General features: G+C 43.2%; 1 protein-coding gene across 19 annotated transcripts in view; it reads left to right on the top strand.

Annotated features, from left to right (window-relative positions):
* The window catches only part of MAST2 (microtubule associated serine/threonine kinase 2), a 218,166-nt gene that overhangs the window by 114,168 nt on the left and 87,101 nt on the right, over positions 1–16,897 (top strand). For 12 of the 19 annotated variants that reach the window (XM_065071488.1, XM_065071486.1, XM_065071480.1 and 9 more), the window contains one exon: positions 296–327. In XM_065071488.1, coding sequence (XP_064927560.1) covers positions 296–327 — 32 coding nt within the window. Of the gene's footprint in view, positions 1–295; positions 328–369; positions 6,675–6,702; positions 8,740–9,968; positions 15,995–16,897 lie in introns of those variants that run through there. The other 7 variants (XM_065071490.1, XM_065071489.1, XM_065071497.1 and 4 more) reach the window with 5 other exon arrangements.

Raw genomic sequence — 16,897 nt, 5'->3', positions numbered from 1 at the left:
TTATACATGTTTAGGCTTCAATTTCAAAGTGATATTCACTCTGTTGAGTGCTTATGACTTTGTGAATGCAAAGGTAATGATTATTGAGATGAGACGAGTAGCTCTTGTACCCCAGGCCTGCGCTGCCAACGTGGGCGGATTCAGCTCTTGCGGTGCTGTGCGCAGTTCTGCACTGAGCACGCGTTCAGAAATTACCAGCTTTTTATTAGTTTCCCCATAGTCATTTATTGATGAATGAGTAATTTATAATAACAAGTAAAACTAACTCAAAGTTCTCTTTGTTTTTTCTTTCCAGAAGGAGCTCAGTCTCCCCAGAAGAGGAAGCTTGTAAGTAGAATTATTTTTTTATTCATCACTTGGTTTATTTTGAACATATATAGTTATTCATTTATGGAAATAATTTAAATGCGCAGATGCTTTGTTTTCCCTGTTAGCATTTTCAAGAGTCTGCCGTGCACTTGGAAGCAGCTTGTTTGCATTTCTCCGAGACTGAAACCTCTATTCATTTCCTTAAGTGTAGTAAGAAAAGTAGCAGCAGTGTAAGCTTACTCGTAATTATCAGCTTGAGCTGATCCGGGTATGGGAGTAGCTGGTTGAAGTGACTCCACAGAAGTCGCTGATTATTTATGTGACACGGACAACTTTGATCGCTGCTCTTCAAACAGCCTGTTGACAGGAATCTAAGTGCAGCGCTGGGGGCGGGCAGGTCCGGTGGTTGTGGGGCAGCCAGTGTACAGATATTTCAACTAAGTCGCAAATATTGGAAAAAGTAGGCTTTTAAAAATGCGGTTTAAACAACCTAATTTAAAAATAAATGTATTATGATGTTTAAAGAATTTTAGCCAGCTAACTGTGTCTCAGTGATATGAGAGGAGTCAGCTTCTGCTATTCTGCTTGCAGATTTATGGTGGAAGAAACCGTGGTGTTGATTGCATTATATAGAAGAGAAGGTTTCTGTCCTGCCTGCTGTTGCGCTATGATTTGAAATTCTTTCCCAAAGCTTGCAGACTATAGACATGAAGCTCACAAAAGCATGTAACCTTTCTTCCTCACGCTTCTGGTTCTAATGAGAAATGATTTTCAGTCTTTTACCATAAGCTTTCCCCTTTGTGTACGAAACAGTGTTTGGATAAAGCGGCGTTTGGAAAGTGCCAGTGATTCAGGGCTGAACAATACAGTGGATCAAAAGGCCTTTTTTTTCAAATGGGGCATGGCCAGCCCTTTTTGTTTAGTTCATATGACAATGATAAACCAGCCAGGGAGTTATTTAAAGAATATGAAAAACCGACTGAGTTATTTTTTAACCAGTGTGCCTTAAAGGGCAGCGTAACTGTATTTGATAGATGTTTAAGAAGGGTGGTGGTCATGATTTGAAGATCGCGAACGTCCTCTGAATAAATGAGGGAGTGGTGAGATACCAATAGGCGTTTTGTTTGAGGTAACTTCTATATTTTCGTACAAAACTTTTGGAATTGAAATTGCGGATGCCAGAGCTATTCCCAGCCCTCGGCCAAGCGTGGGGGTGAGTACGACCCAGAACTACTCACGCATTTACATTGGAAATATCTGAGATACAAACAAAGTGGTGCTTTATTTAGCAGGAACTGAACCAAACGACTGGAGTTCTTTTCTATATTGACTTAACACCTTCCGTTTTCATTACTTCACTTTTCATCCACGGGTGAATGCCTTTTAAGCCATCACTGTCTGAAGAAATTTAGCAACCCGTGTCAGGGAGATCCAGCCCATAAATTTTAAGCACAAGGTTGCAACTACTAGGGAGACTGAAAATCTATGAAGAATTGAGATGTCTTTGGTTAGTTGCCCGTGGTATCTAGTTGATGATTTAATTGCAGTTTTTGGAGCTACAGATTCTGCAGTTAATTCTACCAAATGATTTCAGTGGCGTGTATGTGTCCGTTGATGCTGTACTGTTAAGCGTGCAGGCTCACTGAAAAGGGTCTCACGGAGCTGATGGACGTGATTGTGTGTCCCAGTACCAGATTGTGTGTCCCAGTACCAGATTGTGTGTCCCAGTACCAGATTGTGTGTCCCAGTATCAGATTGTGTGTCCCACTACCAGATTGTGTATACCAGTACCAGATTGTGTGTCCCACTACCACATTGTGTATCCCAGTACCATTGTGTATCCCGGTACCACATTGTGTATCCCAGTACCATTGTGTATCCCAGTATCAGATTGTGTATCCCAGTACCGCATTGTGTATCCCAGTACCACATTGTGTATCCCAGTACCAGAGTGCTCGCTTGATTTAAAAAACAAATCCACTCTTAGCCTATGAATCAGGAATTAGAGAAATTTATATCAAGAAAAGGCATAATTGTAATCTGTGTGAGTACATATGTTTAAAACATACGTATGTATAAATTTGTTTAGCCATTTGGTCAAAAAAGGTGGCCTAATGATGTGTACTTAAATACAGACCATAGGCAGTTTTCAGTTCTTCTGGAGGCTGTTCCGTGCCTGAATGAACAGTGAACCTCGTACGCAAAAATAAACTCTGGAAAGAAACCGTGTTGTGGGAAGGTGGTGCTGCGTGGAGCTGGTGGGTAGGGGTGGTTATGGCCGGAGCTACATCCTGACTGTCGTTCACCGGCTTCTGTTCGCTGACAGGAGCACGAGCAGCAATTGACGGGAGGATGGAGTATCTGGCTTGGAGCCACAAACCCTCAAGAGGTGTCTCCATTTTCTGCACAAACTCCAGCCTTTGAAGCAGCTCAGGAGCGATTGTATTATATAGAAATATACAGCCCTTCAGCATTTTTCTGTGTGCTCAGTCTTGGGGCTGGGGTGCATTTACTGCTGTAAAAAGATCATGTTTGGAGAGGAAATAATTATTTGCCAGCCAGCCAGAAGCAGAAGGAAGACTTGATTATTGCTGCTTGCGAGGTGATTGCTTTGGCCGATTGTTGAGTTGGAAAGGTCAGGGACTGTGGATTAGCTCAGGTGTTTGTCATTGCCCAAAGGAGAAAGGCGAGCTCTTCCTGACAATGCTGCTAACTTTAGCTGGCTCATACGGCTTGGGTCAGTATTCGCCCCGTGTTCACGAACCAGTTGTAGGCATGGACAACACCAGTCGCTGTGGTTGGTTGTGCAAAGGGAAAGGAGTGGAGTCAGATACCTCAGTATTTTTGGCAGGAGAGCATAAGGAATCTTGTCACCTGAAGAAAACCATGGGTAGAAGCTGAACAGAATCAATGGTGGGATGGAGCCTGTGAAGTGTGTTGATTAGCGACTCCTCTTCCATGTTAGCGGAAGGAGCGCGCTGTACGTCATGGCTTGGCCCTGCAGTCTAATCTTGAAATAATCAGCCCGGAGCGAGCAGGCGTGTAAAACAGATGGGGGAATTGCACGCAGGGTGACGTTACGGGGAATGCCTGATAATTTAGATACCATTTTGTTGTCAATGTCCTTAAAGGGTGTGTGTTTCTGTTGGGAGGTTATGTTTAATACATTAAAGGAAACTATACTCAACTGAGTTGTAGGCTGCAAAGAGGTTGAATAATACAATATGAGAACAGGAACGAGTAGTTATATCCTGTCTCTGGTGTGGTTCAGTAATCAGAGTTCAAAGTTTTCCTTTAATGAATTATGAATAAAAATGTATTGCTTATGTTTTTCCCCATGCTTTGTTCACAAGAAAATAATTACCATTCATGAATATTTTCTTTAATTTCAAATAGCGAACGTGAAGTGCTAGACCCAAACTTTGATCTCCATTGTATTAGTGGAAGTGGTTTAATTAATGAGGCGCATTAGAGACGTTCCGGGCTTGGAAGGACAAAGGTGGGGGCACGCGGCTCGTGGCGAAGCACTCGCGGGTGTCCGTGTGTGTAGCTGGAACCCGGCATCCAACAGACCCGGCTGTGGACCACACGTTCCCAACTCCACCCTGGAGCTCGCTGCTTCTCCTCGTTGCCTCCCCAGCTAATCAGCGGTCAGTACATCGAGCTTGGCTTGTATTGAGCCATCGGTTTCTTGTTCTGCACCCCATTTTTAATTACTTCATAACATGAACATTATTCATGTTTTTTATGAAAAATGTGGATTTATATTTGAAATCCTCACTTTTATTAGGATTACTATCTTGTGGTGCTGTCATTTTTGTACATTCCAAACATTTTCTGAAAAGAAAATATTGATTTATGACTTTGTATCTAAATTTGAAACGAGTACTTTGCTCAGCAAACTCAATTCGCTAAAGCAGTTTTTAAGTTCAGATGCAATGCAGGTTATTTTTGTTGATTTTTTCTTGCTGTCAGCTGTCTGTGTCAAGTGTTTAACTCTGTATGCAAACAGAGAAAGAACACGGAGGCAAGAGAAATAGGAAAAATAATTATAAAAATAGATCCAGTAAAAAGACACATTTAAATAAACCAAGTATTACAAAGTTCTGTTTTGATTGTGATAGGTGCTGGTAAGAAATAGTGTTTACCTCAGGTTTTTATGTCTGTCCGTATGAAACGTGGTAACCAACCTAGTAGTGTTTGCTAAAGATGTGTAAGGCTTTTGTGGTGGTCTTTATTCCTTCTGATTTATTTTTAAGGCAATTTATGTCAACTATTTGGCTTGTTTTCTCTCCCTCCTCCTCTGCACTCCCTTTCTACTTATAAACCTCCAAAGTCTCTTAGTTTCTACGGCCCTTGACATTTCATGGGGTGTTTCGTTAAACAAGCCTTCATCAGAATTCGTTAAACTTATTGCCGCTTCCCAACAGTGAAATAACACACAAACGCACCAAGGAATTTCTTTGGGAGGATACGCTGAATACCAGTTTATCTAAGTTTCTACTTGTATTCTTTTTAATCCTTAGACCTTGGAAACAACAACAAGTTTGCAGGAAAAAGGAAAATAATCTGGCCTTCAGTGCTGGTTTGTGTCTTTATCTCAGCTCAGGTGCTGTGGGAATTTCCTCTGATCTGCGGAGAAATGGAGGATGTCATTCCATTTCTGCGCATCTGTTTCAGCCGGGATTGATCGACGCCGCTTCCCTGCCGGGGCCAAGTGTTTGTGCCTCAAGTGCGGAGGAGCCAAAGCGCTGGAAATGGAGAGAAAACACGGGTCTGGAAAGGAATAGGGAGTTTTGCTACTTTGGTGCTCTGTTCTGTCTTGGATCTGGAAGTGGAGTAAGAAATCACGGCTCCATGCAGTGCGTTCGCCTGTGATACTTTTTATAGATGGGGAGGGAAATGGGTGGTGTTTTCTGGCTGCTCCATCCTTCCCAGAGCTGCACAGAACACGTGGGCAGGGGAGCAGAGATAACCCGCTCCGTGGGGCTGGCGCTGCGGGTGGAGGAGGCTCCACGGAGCATCGCTATTCATATATTAGCCTTTAAAATCACTTGAAAGCATTGTTTCTATAAGTGATTAGTGAATAAGGGGGATTTTAGTGTTCTATATATACTGTAATCTCAGAGCCAAAGGATTTACAGAGGCGTTCATCAAGGATTTTTAAGTGAGAAAAGTATTTTCTGCAGTTTTTCTTATTGAGTTTCCACTACTTAACCCAGGTTCTCATTTAATAAGTATAATAAAATTATACATAACATACCAAGTTCATACCTTTTGTTGCTTGCTGAGCTTTCTTACCCTGAAGGCACACGGCTATGAGTTGTAATCTGGAATTTGACTTGGTTGATGAGTTTGTGAGTAGCAGTCTTCACCTGCCTAAATACAACGTCTTAAACACGTTAAAGTCTATCAAAGAGATACATTTGGAAATTTTTTTGGGAAGGCTACCTTCTTACAAGTACACATTTAAAAAACGTTGGACGTTATTTTGGGACAGTTTTGTTAATAGCATGAAATTGATTTTGAGCTGATTGAAATTGCCATTTGCAAAGAAAAACGCAAGACTCGCATTGTACCGGGGAACGTTGTCTCCTGATAAAGGTCGTTCCCCTTGGCTCCCCAGGCTGCTGCCGTTGCTCTGTTTTCGGTGCTAGAATTCATCAGGTTTGTAGCTGGAGCACAACTTGGAAGTTCCAGGAGGTGATTTAAGCCTAAGGCTGCGCTCGCTCGAAGGGGATTGATTTGCGAGCGGGGGCTGGCTGGGGTGTCCCCGCGGCCGGTGGCACCAGCTGCTCCGTGCGGCGCGGGGGACTCGCTGCCTGTCGCCCTGTGACTTTCCAAGCTGCTGCGTGAGAACTCTGCCAGAGCCCTCTCCCGCCGGCCATCGCTCCCTTTGGCTCCCTTTGCTGTGCTGAGAGCGGCTGCTCCTGCTCCTTGAACCAGGAGAAGTTCAGTCGCGGGTTTGCCGCGGGCTCAGCCCCAGCGCGTCAGGACTGTGTTGGCAGCAGGGCAGGTTTGTGCCTTGGACCTTTCTGTGCCTTTGTTTCGTACTCATGGGCTTCATTGCCTTTCTCTGGATGCTACAAGGAGACTCATAGAAGAGCTATTTTTTCTAAGAAGTAGGTTTTTGACATGAGCCGGGTGATTAATCTGGACTCTTACTGAACTGCTGAGGTCTGTGTGACACTGGGGGGTGTGAAGAGCTCGGAGCCGCACTGGTTGTTCTGTGCTCTGCGCTGGAGCGATAACGAAGGGCTCTGCTTGCCGGCTCTAAGCCTCTTAGGCTGGGAAGGAGCAGAGCGTATTCGCACAATGCTGAAACGGAGGAAGCAGAGGCTCGGAGCCCCATCTCTGCGGATCCAGTAAGGACTGTCGGGCAAAATCATTGCACTTAAACATTGCAAATTGAAACTATGAACAAAAACAAGGCAGAATTTTCTGTGGCTGGCAGGCGTTGCTTTTATTTGTTAGAACTTTATCTGTCATGCTTATTTGGCTGGACACAGAATTTCATGTTACTTTTGCAGAGCATTTACCATAGATTATAGCCAAAAAGGAGCACTATTTAATCGTTTTTAAATGGGGTAAATTATGGTTAGGTTTTGTACCAAGCATTAGTTAATGTACTAAAACCAAATGTTTGTAACTCTTTCGAGTTTGATCACTCTTCAGATTTAAAAATCACCTTTAATAATCTGCCAGAAAGCTGCCACAGGGCTCGAATCTCCAGAAACCTTTGCTGCCTTTATCATTTTCAATTAGGAATGCTATTGAAAACATTCTATTCGAAGCGAAGAGAATCCTTATTTACATTTCTACACATGAAACTGAAACAAATTCCTTTTTAGCTCTTGCATCCTTCATAAATGCCTTGAAATCTACCAATTTGAACTGCTGTTTATGATATCCGTGATTATATTTCTTAGTTGTATGGGTTAAACTTAGAGAAATTGCGTATTAATAGTCTGTGTGTAAGTAGAGGAGGTTAAACGACTGTCACATAGGCAGCGAGGGGAGGAGCGGAGTCAGAGGCAGCTTAACCTTTCCTGTCTGCGCCTGGGAAGCTCATCAGCTCTTTAAGCACAGATTGCTGCCGGGGAGGATTTCCAGTATGGAAAGGTTACTTGCTGGCAATTATTTGGATTCATTAGGAAATTTAAAACAAGAAAGATTGAGAAACACGCTTGACCTCTGGACTTTCAGTGTAAAATGTCTGAGCGGTAAACAAAACTGCAGCATGCCCCAGATTTCCCTTTTGTGCTTAGATATGGTAAATAGAAACATTTTTTTATCCCTCAGAATAAAAGTTACAGTTGGAAGAATACAGCGGCACTAGTTTGTATTCTAATGCATGAGCAGGCTTTGTAACACCCATGTTTGTAAGTTAACTTTTACTTTATTTCTAGTGAAGGACATCTCGTCGTATAAAGTAGGTGTCTGAACATTATATATATATATGGATAAGGCTGTTGGCAGGTTTTTGGAAAGCAGCTGCGTTAGCCATTTCCTGCGCTCTCCGTGTGCGCCCGTGGGTGCTGGCGGCTCCCGCTGCGGCCGCAGCGCGGGCAGAGCCCGCGGTCCCCGCTGTGATCCCGGGGCTGCGCTATAAATGAGTCACTGAACCGCTTTGTGCCTCAGTTTCCCCACGGCTAAAATTAGAATAAAGCCATTTTGCAGCGCTGCTCCCAGGCTTAATTAGTTGTTGTTATAAAACACTGCCGGTGTTAAATGTTGTTTTTCAGTTAATGGTTTGGATAATTCGTGTTTTCGCAGTTGCATCGTTCTATTCTTGCCACAGCTGTGACACGGGCCCACGGCTCCCAAACTGCGGTCTGTGGAGGCTGTGACAGAAATGCTCCGTGTCCGTTACTGGTGCCGTTATCAACTTGGTACCTTTTTCTCAGTGAGCAGTTTTACATGAAGGATTGACAGTGGGGTGTGTTCCACAAAGCCTGGGAATCGCTACAAAAAGAAAGGATTTAGCTAATTCGAGATTGGCAGAGTTTCATAGTGAAAAAGTAACGTTGAATAGATATTAAATTGACTAACAAATACATTTTGATTTGTATGATAATTGAAACGATGACTTTTGACCACTCATTTTATTGCATTTATTAAGAAGATATAACTGGTATTTTGGAAATATTTGTTTTCTTTATCGAAACAGAAGATGTGACATTGACTACCATCTGTTTCTTTTGTACTGTGGTACCTTGTCAGAATCTCCTCTCCTTTGTTCTCCCGCTGCCGAGGAGGTGACGTCCAGCAGCACATGTTCTCTCCTACACCCGCTCCAGCTCTGCAGCACCTTAAATTCCCATTCAGTGCTGATTGTGCACTTGTTACTTCTCCTCTAGTATTTTACCTGAGCTCACAAGCCCAGAGCAATCCGTCTAGCCCATGCTACAGCCATCCTTTGCAGTGGAGGTAAGGAGAGGTACCCACTAGGAACTTCTAACAGCTTGGTGTTGGTGTAACCATTTATGAACTTACCAGCTTTGTAGTTGAAGAGAATAATACCTAACAGAAAGGAACAGCCTTGTAGTCTTAATTTACTTCCAACTATTTAACGTTCGGGTTGCTGTTGCTTGTCGGTGTGGATTTTTCTAGTTCGTGTGTAGTTTAAGGCCCTGTGTAGGGAAGAGGATAAAAAGAGGTAAGGAACGGGAACTTGTCTACCCGTGTGTGCATGCAAATTCCCGGTTGTAGCTTGCGCTGGCTTCCCAGTGCATGTGCAGCTTGTGCTGTGCAGCAAAGGAACCCTCCCAGGCATCGCTCATGTCAACAAAACCAACTGAAAAGTAAAACAGCCTAGAGCGGGGTCCTTAGAAAGCCCAGCCTAGAGCAGTGGGTGTGTGATAACACGCTCCGCTCTGTCCTCTTGCTTGTAAATGCACGTGAGTGTCCTGTAGAAGCCAGCAGGCTGAACTCTCCGTCTCCAAGCATGGGCTCTGCAAAGCTTAACAAGTAAAATCAGGCCTGTTGTTGGCAGGCTTAAAGATGGGGTGCAAGAGTTTGTAAATGGGACAAAAGAAAGTCCAAACCAGCTCAGTTTGTATTGAAGCATTTAAGAGCTTGGCTGGTGTATTTTTTCTTCAGGGTTATGAAATCCGAGCTCAGGGGTACCTGCTGAAAACCTGAGCCAGCGGAACCGTGGGTGTTCACATGCTGCAGAGTGGATGTTGCTGCTCGGATTTCAGTTGCTCATCAGGTGGTAATTCAATCGCCCCTGGATCTAGACTGTTATTTCAGAGGGAGATTGCTTTTGCTGGCCAGCTCTGGTCGGAGTAACGAGAAAATGTGAAGTTGAGCTATTTTAGGCATCTGTCCCTCTAATGGAGAGTAACATACATTACATCTGTTGGGTGGAAATCAGGCTGTCAGCAAAGGAAAGGGATGGTGTGTGTCCGTCCTCGTCCTGCGCTGCCGTGGGCAGAGCGGCCCCTCCCCGTCCCCTTCCCCGCGCGTTGGCCACACCTGGGGGAATATCTTAATAAGGTTCTCATTTTGGCAAGACTTGCAGTGAAATGCAGGGCAGTGACCGAAGAGCAGACTCCTGGCATTTCAATGGCATTGACATCAATATTGCTTTAAGTTTTTTTTTTTTTTTTTTGTTTTTTTTTTTTTTTTTTTTTTTTTAAATTTAAATGCTGGTCCTGGTTAATGTTCCTTTACAAGGGTGATTAAATGCAATTAAGTGCTGTTTGACATTGGGGCTAATTAACAGACTTGTAAATGCTAATTAATTATCAAAATTAGATTATTGTTAAAGGTCATTGGGAAGTGTACTTTCTGGAGAGGCTGTTAATGATTATCGATTATTTTCAAAAGCCTTTTTGGTATTTACTGCGTTTTTTCCTCCGAGAATCCTTCAATCTTCAGGCTTTCGACATGGGTCAGTGAATCATTTTCTCTTTAAGAGTAGTTCATAGAAAAGTCTTAGTTATATCCCACTGTTACTATGGTCTCTTCTTGATAACACTTTTCACATATGGGGACCTTCAGCCATCTGCTCTCTATATACTGACGGGTTGATGATTCACAGATACATGGTGCTGTGGAAGAGCTTAGGTCTACTATAATAACTTTTTATTTTCGTCCTCGCTGCCTTCACCTGTGCGGCTCTTGATCCTGTTTGATCCTGCGGGTCTTTGTTGTAGTGTTGTTTACTTGGTTACGGTACCAGCGCCGGCCATTCCTGCTCGTTTAGAGCAAAGCTCCTCTGGGTCGTTATTGCTCTCCCCGATCTGCCCAGCTTAACACCCCCAGGTTTGCCAGGCGGTGCAAGTGATACTGCAAACTGGTGGAAAATGGCACTAAAAGAGTGTATGCCTTCATCTTAAATGTTTCTTTTTACCGTCAGTGTATTGCACTTGCAAGTATTGACGCAGCTTTCCCCTTCTTGCCTGTTTTCATGTTGGTGTTTTTACATGGATGGATGAACAACTGTTGGTGCATCTGACATCAAGCGCGTTCTACAGCTAGTATGGAAGTTCCTGGCTTCTGACAGAATTAACCTAATGAAGAGTGAAAGTATTTTGTACACAGCCTTTGAACAACTGAAAAGAATGGGAACCTTTCAAAAGAATAAAAGGAAATGTTAAGTGGCACGATTACAATAAAAACTTGATAGCAGGTGAAGTCACACTGCTATATCGATAGAACCGGGGGTTGGAATTAAGGTCATGTATCTTTAGGAAGAAAAGAGAATGGTGTCCAAAATTAAACCAAAGCCTTGGCTCATACTTGGGATCTGGCTTTCGCTCTTCTAGGGTAGCAGCGAAGTCAAATTACTGGAGGAGAAAATGAGGCCGTGTTTCACAGCTGGTCCTCTTTATGAGTTGGCAGGTCTTTGTATCTTATTACACCCATATTTGTCCTTTAATTGAAATGTAGATTTACAGCTTTTCTTGATGTCAAGTTGCTTAAAAGACATCATGAATTAATTGTTGTAACTTAGTAGTGATTAAAGGAACGTGCATTTCCTTTGTTTCAAGAAAACGCTACACCCTCTGTGTCACCCTCAGCAAGACACAAACTGGTGTCAATACTTTGGGTAACAGGTTAGCTTGTGGTCACAAGGGTGAACGTGTTCTGGTGCTGCGTTTCTGCCTCTGGGTGCGGCAGGTGAGGTGAAGTCTCAGTGGAAATTGGCTATATCATAACAAATCAAGAGTTGGGTTCAGATGGATTATCCAAGGGATATTCTCTCGTGCGTTTTCATTTCAAGAATTCGTGCCACTATGAAACATGTTCTTACCGGGCTATATAGTAGATATTATTTTATCAGAATGTTTTCCCATGGAGGTTCTAGCCTTAATAATATCTAGTGATAATAACGATTGATTTTTGTATAGCTTTGCAGAATAGCTTCATAGTTTGCTTGTGGGTTTTTTCCTAGCCTGTCCACAATCTGGTCACCGCTTCTGAATGTAATAGTGGTCAGATCCTTGCTATCTTATTTAAGTAAAACAAAATGGGAAACCTAATATTCCTCCAAAACACTCAGTGTTTGAGCACAGTACATAATTACTTGATCAGTCTGTAATTACAATGTTAGGAGTTTTATATAATTGGGATTTTATGGACATCTGTGATATAATTTAGGAGCGTATTAGTTTATTTGCATAAACCCCCTATTCTAGGAAACAAGCATTTAATCAATAACTGTGGTAAGTAACAAGAATATACTATACATAGACATTCAACAGATGTACTGGGAGGGTTGTCTGCCTTTATTTAAAGACTTTTTCGTATAAGCTGTTGCAGTGGGTGAGAGGAGACCTGCATTTACAGCTCAGGCTCGTCTGATGCGTGAGTGTGGTTTGGGACGTGGCGGCTGCTGCAGAGTCACAGGATCCCAGAATGTCAGGGGTTGGAAGGGCCCTGGAAAGCTCATCCAGTGCAATCCCCCCATGGAGCAGGAACACCCGGATGAGGTTACACAGGAAGGTGTCCAGGCGGGTTGGAATGTCTGCACAGAAGGAGACTCCACAACCCCCCTGGGCAGCCTGGGCCAGGCTCTGCCACCCTCACCATTAAGAAGTTTCTTCTCAAATTTAAGTGGAACCTCCTCTGTTCCAGTTTGCACCCATTGCCCCTTGTCCTACCATTGGTTGTCACCGAGAAGAGCCTGGCTCCATCCTCCTGACACTCACCCTTTATATATCTGTAAACATGAATGAGTCCCCCCTCAGTCTCCTCTTGTCCAGCTCCAGAGCCCCAGCTCCCTCAGCCTTTCCTCACACGGGAGATGCTCCACTCCCTTCAGCATCTTGGTGGCTGCGCTGGACTCTCTCCAGCAGTTCCCTGTCCTGCTGGAACTGAGGGGCCACAACTGGACACAATATTCCAGGTGTGGTCTCCCCAGGGCAGAGCAGAGGGGCAGGAGAACCTCTCTGACCTACTGACCACCCCCTTCTAACCCACCCCAGGTACCATTGGCTTCCTGGCCACAAGGGCCCAGTGCTGGCTCATGGTCACCCTGCTGTCCCCAGGATCCCCAGGGAAGGAACGTGTGTCCCGGTGTCGCACTGAGCAGTGGGGATGGACACGTCCCCCTCGTGTCTGCAGGGTCTCCTGCGACTCTTTGACTCTTTATCTTGACGAGGGTCTTGTAACTCCCGTCCTTCTACTTCAAGGCAGGAGCAGAAATCCCTTCCAGAGTATAAGGACGTATTCTGGGCACACGCCATCCCGAGTCACCTGTGGTTTGGGTTTTGAAGTCTACACATATTTTACAACAGCAGGGCAGCACCTGCATACAGAAGTTCCATATTTTTAGGGAAGATAAAAAACATTTCAGAATTCAAACTTGATGAAGTTCTTTGTATTTTTTATTTGGAAATACCTCAAGGCTCGTCAAGAGTTGGTGGTAGTTTCCTCTCTCTACTTCAGTTTCCTTTTATTTTAAAAGCACTTGATACAGGTTTTAAGAGTTGAATTTTAGTTAGAATTTTCTATTTGACAAATGTCAGAGGATTAACAAAGAGGACTTGAAAGACATTTGGAAATCGTTCTGGTTTTGCAGCGAGTGATGTCTTCCTGGTTTAGTGCTTGATTTGGTACAGGTTCTGCTTTCTCAAGTGCACTAAATAATTGGTCAGAGTTGCCTGCAAGACAGTGTAATGTCACTTTTGGAAACCACGTAAATAAGCAATTCAGGAATAATGAGTAACAGAATAACTTTGTGAATATATCATTATGCATAATGTGAAATGCTGAATTTTGAGTAGGTAACCTACTGAATTGTAATCTCCATCTCACATTGAATGAATACGTTTCCAAGAATTCATTTATTTTTTAATGGAATTTTTTCACTTTATTCCTTTTCTTTAGTGCCAGTTATTATTCTCGGGAGTAGTTTTTCCCATCTAGGAGATGGAGGTATGATTTTTTCACGTGGATACATGATGTAAATGCTACAATCCCTGTGTCCCGCCTGGAGCTGCAGTCGCGGAGGAGTTAAACTCTGGGCTTTGCAGCCCGAGGTGTGAATTCCTGTCCTGTTCCAGGCTCCCCGCTTGGCCGCCCGCTGCGGGACCACTTGTGAAGGATAACCTGCTGATTTGACCCGGGGAATGGGAGAACGTTCTTGTGACTTCAGGAGCTGGAGGCCTATAGTGTCTGCTGGGCGTTTCACCTATCAGCCAAGTGGTTTATAACTGTTATTTTCAGTATGATTGTGTTTGACGGCTGGGATCTGCTGGTACACTTGCATGTGAGCCGACTCATGGGCTGGCTGGCACGAGCTAGCAACTTCTAGTGAGGAACAAAAAGCTCAGAAGGTTTTTAAGAGACTATAGGAATTATTGAAGCTTTGCTTTTTCTGTCCTTATCCTCAAATAACAGTGATTTCCTCAAACAATTGTAGTGCGCTCATTTATCTACAAAATTGTTCCTTCCACATAGTTCCACCCTCAAAGACCTTTTGATCTTGAATACAGATATAGAAACAACCCACGTGCTGAAAGATTCCTGGCAAGAGAATCATTCTGAGAAAGAAATGTATATTCCGAACCAGGCAGTCATGTGTTTATTATTGTCGGTAGACAGTTCCACGCGTCTTCCAAAACTTGTCTTTAATTGTACTGTGAGGCAGCCAGGTGCTATTTTTACTTTTGACTCAGAAAAGCGGTGAGTGTGCGAACAGGGCCGTTAATATCCCGCTCTGAAGCACTGACACTGACTACCTGGGGTCAGATTAACAGACCCGAGCTGGGGAGGAACAGTGAGTGTGACACAGCTGCTTCGGTAGTGAGCAGGAGATCCCTTTTAGATCCGTTTTCCTGGAGAAATTACTGTTGGAAGCTGTGAGTTGCAATTTCTGATGTAGTGAGATAAACCGTTTAGCAGATCAATATTAAACTAGAAGCACAAGGGAAGTTTAGAACACAAAGAAGATTTCAGGGAAACATTGCACCAGTTTTTGGAATTCTATCCTATTTCAGCTGTGTCCACCTGCTCTGAACTAAGTTGGACTTTCGTCTCAAAGTTAAGCTCTGCTTTGAATATTCAAAACCGTACCGTGCCAGACCTGCAAGACACCTTCACCTCTATAGCGCATCCTTTCGTGCTCTCTTTTCTGCTCCCCTTTTCTTCAGTATCTCTCTATTCCTGCTTTTGTTTGTTCATTTAAAATATGCTTGTTCTAGTCCTCCAAGTTCTCCCTTCCCCTCATCTCCTAAAATTTTGCTGCATTCGCCAGTGGTTATTATTCAGTCATTCAATCCCTTGTGTGGCACTCGAGAGCATAATCTTCTAACCTAGTTTACATTACACTGTCATTATGAATTATTAATGTTCTAAAATAAAATCTTCAAACCGTAATCTTCGCCGTGGTGAAAGAGCTCTGGGTGCTTTTGTTTTCCTGCCTGTCCTTCCCTTTCTTTAGCGCAGGGGTGTTATTGATCCAGCCGGCTGGGAAAGACCTGCTGTGCAATGAGAGCCGTGCTGTCACGTGCTGAGATAGGCAATTACTTATATAAATACTAAAAAGGAAGAAAAACCAAGTTGTGTAAGTTTTTCTTTCCATTCTATTAGACCAGCTGCACAAGTAGAAGTGATGGTGCATGTTTGTGTTACAGCTTGCCTGAGAAAGTCAATATCATTCTTGTGCTCTCTATTATGTTGGTCCTATTTTTGTGTTCCTGTGAGTCTCAGGTTTGTTTGGCAATAGATGAGAAATGTAAGATAACAACAGAATGGCTCAAGTTATAATTCTCAGCAAAGCTTTAGGGCAGAAAAGTTCAACCAAAAGAAATCTGGTAAAAATCCATATCAGCTTTCCTCCTTGCTGTATTTTAATGCGACCGTTTGTTCATTCTGCTTCCGAGAAACTGGAAGATTCCCAAATCATTCCATGTCCAATTTTCCAAGTGAACCAACACACCCCAGAAGTGTTGCTTTAAGTCACCAATGTCTGCGTTGCCCTCACAGAGAACTTAGCGTTAATCTGAACAGAATGGAGTTGATTACAGCCGTGTTCATCCTTGGACAGGGGACCAGCCCATGGGGACGTGTCCCAGCCTGCGCCCCGCGCTTGGTGTGCGCAGCCTCCTCCCGACAACATGGATCGCAGCACCGCGACCTGGCGCTTCTGCAGCTTTCCCCTTATTAAAAACACCAGCAGGCGCAGAACACACCGCAGAAGGCCCCAGTCTACTTTTTACGTGCTCTTGTTGTAAGTGGTCGGTATAGTGGAAAGTGCCTTGTTTAACAACTTTGCAAGCCGTGATTTCTCTGCAGAAAGTGCGTTCTCAGCCAAGCGGGTGCTGTTGGTTTGCGGGCGTGACCTGTGAGTCCCACCCTGTCTGTTTGTTTAGTAGTTTGCGTGTTGTACCAAATAATTTGCAGCTGGGAATATTATTTGCTTTTATTACTAGTTGCATTTTTATAGGTAGAGTATTAGAAAATATAAAAAATGTGAATAAATTTTGCATATTTTTTTCCCTTCTCCCAATAAATCTGTATAACGCAAGCTCTGCTAATAGAAATATGGAAGAAGAAAGTGAGTATAAGATGAATATTTCCATTTATCTGAATTTTCTTTTGTCTTTCTATCTGATATGGTTTAAAAGCTTAGTGCCGAGGTGGGCTAGATAAATCATGAGCAGTTCTGTTATATATTTTTGTTTCTAGCTTTATTAGTTTAGATTTATTTGTGCCATTTTTAATGACTTACACTATAGTGTAGTAAGATTTAGCCTTGCAAACTTCATTTTTTGGTATTTTACAATGAATACTTTTCTGGAGACTGCAGAAATCATCTAGAGTTCCTTATCTGCCTATTCTGTAGTTTATTTCAAAGGAGAGAATTCATTTTGGGCCAATTTATCTTAACTTGTTAAATCTGATCCCACGTTCCAGATCTCTAACGTGTGTCCCTACTTATACATAGGTGGACATAAAGGTTAGAAATCTTATATATCAACCAAATGTCTTCTTTAGAAGAGCTTCCAAATAGGATGTATGTTTTAGGGAGCGTTACGTTTGTAATGCACCCCTCTTGTGGGTTTCCCAGGATCACTGTATTACAGTTCATAGAGATGCAGCGATCTGTAGTGATATAAACTCGGTGTTCCAG

Source organism: Columba livia, chromosome 8 (assembly GCF_036013475.1).
Source record: "Columba livia isolate bColLiv1 breed racing homer chromosome 8, bColLiv1.pat.W.v2, whole genome shotgun sequence".
Classification (NCBI taxonomy): domain Eukaryota; kingdom Metazoa; phylum Chordata; class Aves; order Columbiformes; family Columbidae; genus Columba; species Columba livia.
The sequence above is the reverse complement of the archived record's forward strand: the minus strand, read 5'-3'. Positions and strand labels throughout refer to the sequence as shown.